The sequence below is a fragment of the Rosa rugosa genome, chromosome 2, assembly GCF_958449725.1.
Source record: "Rosa rugosa chromosome 2, drRosRugo1.1, whole genome shotgun sequence".
Lineage (NCBI taxonomy): Eukaryota > Viridiplantae > Streptophyta > Magnoliopsida > Rosales > Rosaceae > Rosa > Rosa rugosa.
This window is the reverse complement of record NC_084821.1, coordinates 10,494,783-10,505,007: the sequence shown is the minus strand read 5'-3', so window position 1 is coordinate 10,505,007 and position 10,225 is coordinate 10,494,783. Positions and strand designations below refer to the sequence as shown.

Sequence of the window (10,225 nt, the reverse complement as noted above, 5' to 3'; positions counted from 1 at the left end):
GAACATTGATAATGCCCACCAGTCTCCTTATATCCGCTTGGGGTTATGCAATATCGCATGCAGTTAACATGAGTGACTTTGAGTCCACCCACATTCAACGATTAAATTTGTTGAAGAAACAAGACGGTATAGTTGTTAACTTGTTCCAGGCGGGGTATGCATGTACATATACATGGTTTAAATGATTAGAGGACATTATCTTGCCAAAAACAATGATTAAGGAAATTAAACAATTTCGTTGATATACACATGAGCACTGCATTAATCGAGGTCAAATGCAGGAACTTCAGATGTAAAGCCATGTCTGGCCTGGAAGAGTAGCCGAGACACAAGGCTTCTGTAAGGATCACTCTCTCTTTTTTCCTGCAAATAAGCAATGCAGTTCTCAACCTCTGATTTCACTTGTAAATACAACTCTTGAGCTTTCTCCCTGTCTCGTAATTCCTGCTTCCTCCCTGCATGTATTCACATCACAATATTCAATATAGTTAATCACCCGAGAACAATAATACAGTTAATTCGTGTCAAGCAAACAAGTCCTTTCGATCACTAAAGTTAGTTGATTATAGTTGAAATGCTTACCGTCTGTTTCAATTGTTTTCCCAAAATAATAATAAAACCGGCCGGGAGATTTTGGTAGAATTCCTGGGAAGTATACATCTTGGTTTCCTACCTCCCCATCAACGGTAGTCCTATGGTCACAAGATCACATCAACATTCAAGGAGAAATCATTCTAGGAAAATGCGTCCATACCATGATAGAAGGTTTATGGAAATCAACAATAAAACAATATCTTGACAGATCTAGTACCTCAGCTTTCCAACTTCATCCGATAATGCATCTATATATTTCTTGAGGAAAGGAATTTTCATCTGGTCTTCATAATCGAGTAATATCTGACGAGAAGCAAACACGACGCAAGTGTGATATATTCTGACAATAATGAGTGACAAGCACTAGAGATCAGATATAAGTACTTTAAACATAAGCAGGGCAAGCAGAGTGTGCCGTCACTACCGTGTATTTAAGATTGCTATAGATTTGGACCACTCCAGTAAGAGTAGTTTGATAAAACAGTAACACCCCTTTCTAGTTCATTAAATTTTTATATTATACTAAATTGATGGAAAAGGCGTTACTACAAGGTTTCTGAACTTACGTCAAAAAAATCATCTTCTCCAACTGTACCAAAAGGTACGATTTTCGCTCCAAATCTAGCTGCCATCCTCACAAACTCTGACCGTTCTGGCCAGAATAACTTGTATGCTTCCCCCTGGAAAGTGAAAGTCGACTTTTGCAAAACTGTTACAATATATAGTGACTAGTGACTCAAATTCTTAAATAATTTCCATGCAATCCAGTTATGTCCTGGCATCGATCGTGTAAAAAAAAAAAAAAGCGAGTGAATTCAGTACCTTTCTGTGAAGAGCCTCACGAATTCCACCAGGATACAGTAGGATATGAGACTTTGTAGAGAGTAGCCTGAAAAAGTTTTTTCCCGAGACAGGAACAGCACCCATCAGTCTGAAATAGTCGGAAAAGGGTAACTCAACTAAATTTCCTTGTTTCGATTTCATAAACATCATTGGATGTGCAATCCCTCGCAGATGGATGCCTTTTTGTTCCCACAACTGTGCTACCAATGGAGCGATATCAGATCCCAGTAACATGTGATAACCGACATACAATACAGGACCCTCTGATGGAATCCCAGCAAAGCCCCTCACTATCGTCTCATCTGCTAAAGTTGAAAGCATCACTGGGCTCATGATGTTAATCCATCTACACATACATTAATAATAATCATAAAGTATCAATATTAATTAGAAAAGAAGAACAAAATGATGCATAAATTAATCTACCATCTAGGCTGGGAAAGTATGACCCACCTGTTATTGTCCCGTAAAGTTCTTAATTCGGAAGGGGATGGTGGTATGTAATCTAAAACAAAATCTCGTTCTTTTGAACGACGATAGACACCAACCTGCTTGATGACAGTTACCAAATCAAAAGCATCTTCCTGCCAAAAATTCAAATATAAGCACATGTACATTTAATTTAAGCTCAGAAACATCTGGTTGTATAAAACGTCCCAACTTAACAGTAGAGGAAAAACTAATGCAAATTTGAGAACAGGATTGGATTTCTACTAGCACATAAGATTATCCTACCAAGAAGAGGAAATGGCCGCAGTCTTCAAACCTACAGATCTCACAATTTGCAAGCAGCTGTTGGAGTCTTAGTAGACCTTCCTCTTGACTAGGTAGCAATGGATCCCTTCCACTATTAAACAGATAACAGTGAAATCAGCACTATCATTCTAAAAAGATGATAGGGTAATGCAGCAAAGTTGCCTTGTCAGTTGTCACATGTAATAAATTTGGAATGATGCATGATTATAGTAACTCACATGAAAATATTGCTAGAAGTGGGGGATTGTCTATGGTGTCGGGATGTTTATTATACACTCATTTTAATCTAATTTAATTAAAATTACAATTTAATTGAACCAAACTTACGACATTGACAACAAAGTTACCACATCGACAACAATTTGGTCATAAATTTGTAAAAATATTGTATGTGAAGTAATTACCTCTAATAGAATTAAAATACACAAATAACGACTCTAATGGTAATTAATGACAACAAATTTGTTCTCATATTAGTAAATATGTGTATGACATACATGTAGGTACCGTAAAATTTCCCCTAAAAGTGGTTATGGAAGTTTAAAGGAAACCTGGAAAGTATCAAGGTTTGAGCTTTTACAGCATGGAGGCGTGAATTGGCAAACGATGAAGCTGAATTAATCATTTGAAGCTTCCACACAAGCGTTTCTATGGGTAAGATGTCAGCAATAACCTGGAACTTCAACGGTTCAACCATTAATGTTGTTTCAAAATATGTCAACAATAACCTGGAACCAAGGATTCAATTGTAATAGATGCTGAGAAGAGTTAGGTACTTAGCAGACTGATGCAGATATGTAACTCCTTGGTGAGAGTAGTGTTCCAGAGTTGTAACTTACAGATAGGTAAGCTATTGATGGTGCAACAAGATCTGGCGATAGCCTTTCAACTTCTTTCTCCAAATTAGCCATCATTGCACCTACGCAAGCAGAACAGCTGCAGATTAAAAAACAATATAAATAGGAATTATAAGGCATTAGGTCATTTGAAACAAAAAAAAAAGTAGATTAAATCACAAATCAGTTCGTAATAAAAAGACTTATAATTAAAAAAGATGGCATCCTATATCAGGAGAAATTAAGCAAGATATCTACAGTCTCAATACAGGAAGCAATTAAAAAGTATAAATGGAACAAGAATAGCACACCAGTCATTGAACTGAGTATATGAAGAAAGCTAAGATTGGGTGAGTGAGGCATGAACTGCAGTAAATGTAATATGGGTTGAAGTTGTGACCTGCTGAAGAATGTTGCTGCACATGAACATCAGATAGGTGTTAAATTGAGTGAGAAATTGCATCAACTTAATATCTTCTTTTGAAAAGTTATAGATTACTTGGGTACTAGATCAAAAATTAGCATTTAATTTGGACTTATCTAGCTAAGATCGTACATAGCAGTATAAGAACACAACACTTTTCAGTTCTACAGAAGTTCGTCGTTGATTCTCATTTAGCTAGTACTCACTAATTAATTGATAATATAACTAATAAAATTCCACTTCCATTACAAATCCATGTAAAATAAATTAGTTATCCTTACAAATTGTTAAGAATTAAGACATGTGTGTGTGTGTGTGTGTGTGTGTGTGTGTGTGTTACGTACGTACCTGGATTTGCTAAAATTAAAACAAGGTCGATGTCAGGGTTAAAGGCTGCCACAGATAGTGCAAGGCATGCTCCAAGCGATTCTCCAACAAGATATATTGGTCTATTAGGTGAGCGATGATGCTCTGACCGAATTGTGCTCTCAATTAGCTTCACCAAGTCTGACACATTAGAAAATTAGTAAGAATACCAAATCACGTAAAAATTGGATTGTCTCCTAGTGTGATTTTCGTAGCACCCAGCACACTCATATCGTGCAATGAACAAGTGAATCAAACAATGTGTGCAACAAACCACATAGATTGCGAATGCTACATATATCACAGAAAAAGGAAGAACCTGTAAATGGTGTTCGATCTTTAGGAGGGATATGCAAGCACCAGAACTCGAAAATCCTTCGAACAGAAAGTAGAAAAGGGTTACACACGTACACACACACACACACACTATATATATATATATATATATATATATATATATATATATATATATATATATATATATATATATATATATTCAAATAGATAAGAATGTAGACCAGCGCTTCGTAATAGCTAGAAAGAGGACATAAACTATTTGCTTCTGAAGTTAGCTGAAAAAAAAAACAGAATTATAGACATTCTTTGAAGACGCAGTCAACTTTAAGCTGAAACATACTTTCCAAGTTTCTTGTGATGCATTATAAGCCCAAGTCCAGTGCCATCAATTCCTGCAGAACTCAAGAGTTTAAAAGATAAGTTGGGTCTCTCTAGTTTTCGTTTTAGATGATTTCTTTTGTTTTGGAAGGCAGGATGTTGTCTGTCATTCCTCATCCGTAGTACTTGATATCTGGGAGATGTAAGATATGTCCTCTCCTCTTACTTGTATTTCCCTTTATTTTTAATAAATCTTTTTCCTCGCATTTGCAAGGTTTGATTCAAAAAAAAAAAGAGTAGAATAAAGAATTAAAAATAAAATTAAAAAACAAGTACACAAGCTGAGAAAGAAAAACACTCAAATTATATTTATGGTTATGCTGATGATTTTAACAAAGGAAAAAACTGAAAAGTTGCACTTCAAGAGAGAAGAAGCAGAGTTGAGCTTGAGTTAACTATAATTACCGGGCAAAAAGAGAAGCAGGGGGGAATCGTCCAATGGGGGGCCGCAGTCTAAAGGGGAGAACCAGTGAGGTGACGGTGCAGTTGTACTGCTGTCCGATCTGACAAGATCCTTAGTTTGCTCAATAAAATGTTTTAAGCTCACCCGCTCGTCCTCTACATGTTGATGACGATGATCATGATCCTCCATAGCTCCCGTTATCCAAGACGTCGTCAAGGTTGGAGTGTGGTGTGTGCAGAGGGCTAACCTCTTAGTCCTAGTCCTAGATGGATTAATAGAAAACAATGCAGTTAACTTAGACCTTCCGGATGGTGAAGACGTCAATTCATGTCGGAAAATGGACGGAGGAAAGCGGCAGGGAAAGAGACAGAGTGCGTTGCAGGACATTGATGAGTTATTGAAGTAGTGTACGTTCTCCTTGTTTACTGAAGTACCTAGTCTTCTGCTTTTTTCTGTTATTGCCTGGCCTTGCTTTGGTGTGATATGCAAGTATGTGTAATTCGTGAGAGGCAAATTAAGCAGCTTCATTTTAAATATCTGAGTAGTTTGAACAAGTTGACAGTTGGGGAAATCATTCGGACACTTTGATAACATATATGATTAATTACGTACGTACCGGCCGGAGTGAAAAGAGGAGAGGCGGACTAGGCCGGTGGTTCGTTTGTCCAAAATTCCGGACATGCGGAGCGGGAAGATAAAGTGTGTTGCCGCTTTTTGTGCGCCCCAATAATAAATTATCCAACGGACTTTTAACATAAGCATGACTTTTAACATATGCATCTATGCATACACGTATCTGTGTTACCAAAAAAAAAAAAAGTTGTACAATAAAGGGAGTATATATGTTGTGATGCAAAATATCGTCATCTACTAGTCAATGAGAAATCATTGAAGTCGAAGTATAAACTTTGTGGGGTTGTGTTCTTGAGGCGAGAAACGTTTGATTTTAGATGTCCATTTTATCTAATCCGAGAAGCTTCATGACAAGGACTTGCAAAAGTGAAAGAATTGGGGGTCATTGGAGAAATCAGCGAAAGACCAACCAAAACACATTTGGACACATTCACCAAAAAAAAAAAAAACAAACACATTTGGACACCCAAAAACAACATCTAATGAATGCGAAAATAAGAAATACTCAAGTAATCTTTATTATAATAATCAGAAATAAAATTTTGTGATAGATGCTACGGTCAATGTATAGAGATTTCTGTGTTGGGCAACTCCTTGCAACTATCACCAAGGACTTAAAAATCAAGATTTTTGCCGAAATATCGACGAAATTTTCGTTTTCTCGGGTTGGCGATATTTTCGCAATATACCATGATAATTTCGTGCGATATTTTCGGAAATTTCGGAAATTTTGACGAAATTCACGAAATTTTGCTCTTTGTCTCGTGGCCCAGCAGCCTAAATTGGGCCCAATTTGCCAATTTGGAATCAAAATTCCGAAAAAAAGGGCGAACTCTCTCGAGGAGGTTCAAACCTCGGTTGCTCCTTGTACATTCTAACAAGGCAACCATTGCTGCTGGGAAAGGATCTTGTTATTTCGTTATATCTTTTTATATATATTATTTCTTCATAAATCTCTTCTTTTTTTGTATTCTCTTTTTCAATAGTTTATTGGGTAGTTTATTTTATTGAAATTAATCAGATTTATTATTTTAAATACTTTGTATATGAATAAACTACTAATTTTATGTATGAGAATTAATAAAGTATCAAGATTATAAATATTCACTAAATTAAATTTCAATAAATGTCTGCTCAATATATAGTTATATACAAATGCACTTTAAATTATACTAATTTATTATGTAATAATGTTTAATATATAGTTTTTTTAAAATAGAGTAGATAATTGATCAAATAGACATATTCTAAAGTTTAATTTAAATTTTTTATAGTTTTTATCGATATCGATACTTTCTCGATATTTCCTCGATCTTCGATATTTTGGTCATTGGCTATCACAGTGTTGCTTCAGCTTTAATCTTGATCAATTAAGTTTTGATTCTATTAGAGGTTTTTTTCTTTATTTGATACATTAGAGGAGAATCAAACTTTTAATCTAGCCTAATTTTAACTGAATTTCTAACCCCTTTTAACCTTACCTCAAGAATTTTATTAGAGGTGTTTGGCTGTAATTTTAGTAAATAACTCGATCAGAATGAAAAAAAAAAAAATGGGGCCTTGACCCAAAGCACTAAAATAGGTTAAAATTAACTCACTTGCCCCAACAACAGATTTTTATTCCCACTTACCCAGTTTAAAGTAAAATGACAATTTTGCCCTCATTCTAATTAATGAATTACATCATGCCACACTGTCTCTCATCCCTCCTATCCGGCTTCTCTCTCTCTCTCTCTCTCTCTCTCTCTCTCTCTCTCTCTGATCTTTTCCTCTTCACTCTGAGTACCCGCAGTAGCATTTAGTCCTTGCTCCAATGGCGTCGCGGGTCATTGACATTGTACCGAAAATGCGGTAACTGCCCGAACGACACCAAAAAAAACGGTGCGGTAACCGCATGCACCAAAATGAAACAGTCTTCTTTTTTTTCCCACACCGCACCTAACAGCATAAAAGCAATTTGGTTGAGGTTCCGGGTTGTAAACCTCCCGATTTTAATTGAACCGCACCGAATTTATTTTAATTATATTTTTGTTTTATTTTTTTTTATTTCTTGACTAACCCTAATCTCTTACTCTCTTGCTGATATGTTTAGGCAAATTTTGTAACATTTATAATATATAAGTTGCTATGATTGAGACTTTCTTAAGGTTTGTAGTGTAGTTGCTGGTATGTTTATGCAGATTTGTGTAACATTTGCAATATATGAGTTGCTATGTTTGAGACTTTGTTTAAGTTTGAGACATTGTTCAGGTTTGTGTAACATTTGCAATGGCAGCAGTATATAAGTTGCTATATATGTATGTTTATGCATATTTGTGTAACATTTGTCTTTCTACTAGTCGAAATAAATAAATCGGTCTACACCAAAACCGCACTGAAAAATGGGTTAACCAAAATAAGCGATCCAGCCTTTTGAAAATGCGGTTGTGGTTTGGAATATAGAAAACTGAAGGAAGCGGTTTGGTTGCTGAATCGCACCGTGCCCACCCCTAGTTGACAAATAGTACCTCAAAGAAATCGATAAGGCACGTCGTGATCTCCGTGCTCTCATTTCTAGTAGAAACTGCCTCTTATCACACTCCTTACATCAACAACAGTAGAGGTAAGGATTGGGCTCGTTTCTGATCAGGTTTTCTTCAAAGAAACTCTTTTGTATGATTCTCATCAGCCTCGCCTTCATCGCTCTTATCCCTCCCGTTTTGTTCTTTATCTTCAAGCTCAAGACCTTTCGTCTCGTAATCTCTCTCTTCTCCTCCTCCTCCTCCTCCAAGAAATCAGACTCCTCCAACAGTCCTGATGGCTCCACCAACAGCCCCCAATCGCTCAGCTCCAACAGCCCCCGATCGCTCGGCTCCAACTCCTTAAGCAGATCCGATAAGAAGAAATCCAAATCCGTCGTCAAAGATGACTCGGAACCCCTGACTACAAGCTCCGGCAGCGGTGGCTTAAGAGCGGTGGAGCCGGCATCGGTGTCTCCCATTTTGGCATCGTCTCTTGAGTGATGAGACGGGGAGAGCTTTTTCGGGTTTAGGGGAGACAAAGGCTCAGCTGCCAACACTGTGGCAAATCCTCGGCTGAAGCTGGTAATCTGGTATTGGTTATGAGCAATGCACAATGTTTTTTAAATTTATGCCAATTTCAATGTATGGTATAGTAATGTGGTTACTAAATGGTAGTGTTTCGAATTCGGGCGTCGTCTCCTCTCTCTCTGTTTTTTTTTTTTTGGTAAAATAAGGGCAGAAGGTCCATAAGGAAATTAAAAAAAAAAAAAAAATTATTGTCTCCTAATAAAACATTTATTGAAGGGCATGCAATAAACGGTTTATTGGGGGAGGGGGGGGGGGAATAAAATATTTCCCAACATTATTGGCCCCCAATAAAAGTTTTGAATTGATGTAATCTCCTCATATTTTCCTTAATCAAAATTTTATTTGTCTAATTTTGGGGAGATTGGTTCTAGTTCCTCCCAATAAACTTTTATTACCCCCCAAGAGAATATTTTCAATTTTTGTAATCTTCTCATCTTCTTCCTCGATCAAAGTTTTATTTGTCAAAATTTAGGGAGATTAGTCATTATTCTCCGTTATAAACTTTTATTGCCCCCCTGTAAACATTTATTGCCCCCCCCCAATCAAAGTCTCCGGTGACCTTTTTAGAAACCTCCAGCGAGGTTTTTAGAGAAGTCCAGAGGCCAGTCACCGGATTCCGGCGATCGGTGACTGAAGTCCCGCGACCGGATTCCAGCCGTCGGTTACAGGATGTTGAGTAAAAATTGCACACAGTGAGTGTAAATGTCACCCAACATAATTTCACTCTTATTAATTAGAATAATAGAGTTTTAATTATTTTGTATTCGACACATTCAGGACAGAATATGTCTCTTAATTACAATCCCTTGTTACAGGGAAACACCATTTGATTCCATTTATGAAGAAACCATTAATTGTAGGGATGTGTTTGTTTGTTTGTGTTTGCGACTGCACCAACATATATTTGAATGGGTTGCCTACGTACCCTTGGTGAGGGACCAAGCCACTCGTAGTTCAAGAATTTCAATGGGTGAATGACTAATTCGGGGGTATTGCTTTTTGGAGTAGGAATAGTGTTTGGAAGAATTTGGTGTGGGTGAACCAGGGATTCGATTTAGTGTTTGGGTTTGTGTTTGAAGTCATTTTGGGAATGATTTGACTTTTCTGGTGTTTGGACGAATTTGACTGGCGAGGTCAGAGATTAGGATTGGATGAATTTGACTAGTGGAGTCAGAAATTCTGTTTGGACTTGTGGTTGCATCTAGTGGGTGATCACTAGATTACCTACATACTCTTAAGGAGGGATCAAACCTTAATTTGTAGTTCACAGGAATATGCATTTCTGGTATGGGGAGAATTTGACTAAAGTCAGTGATTAAATTTAGGACTGGCTGAATTTGACTGGTGGAGTGAGAGATTCTGTTTAGATTTCTTGTTGCATCTAGTGGGTCGCTAAATTGCATACGTACCCATTATAGGATCAAACCGACCGTAGTTCATAAGGAATTGAATTTTTAGTTTTGTACCGACTTTTGTGTTCGACAGATGTATATATAATTCTTGAACCCGTCAAATGTATTTCTTTTGGACATCCAATTTGGTAGAGTGTCCGCTGATTTGATTTGGGCACCCACCGTGCCGAGCTTTTCAATTGGGCACTGAAGCT

At 37.0% G+C, this 10,225-nt stretch overlaps 1 protein-coding gene across 1 annotated transcript; it reads right to left on the bottom strand.

Annotated features, from left to right (window-relative positions):
- Positions 1-200: 200 nt before the first annotated feature.
- LOC133734169 (phytyl ester synthase 2, chloroplastic-like) lies at positions 201-5,368 on the bottom strand. The gene is made up of 14 exons (XM_062161806.1): positions 4,900-5,368; positions 4,457-4,508; positions 4,139-4,194; positions 3,802-3,960; positions 3,341-3,445; positions 3,033-3,112; positions 2,745-2,866; positions 2,173-2,284; positions 1,891-2,021; positions 1,417-1,783; positions 1,161-1,274; positions 812-897; positions 583-692; positions 201-455 (listed from the first exon to the last, which is right to left on the bottom strand). The coding sequence occupies exons 1-14, from the start codon at positions 5,282-5,284 to the stop codon at positions 262-264; spliced, it is 2,073 nt and encodes a 690-aa protein (XP_062017790.1). The 5' UTR covers positions 5,285-5,368; the 3' UTR covers positions 201-261.
- Positions 5,369-10,225: the final 4,857 nt, after the last annotated feature.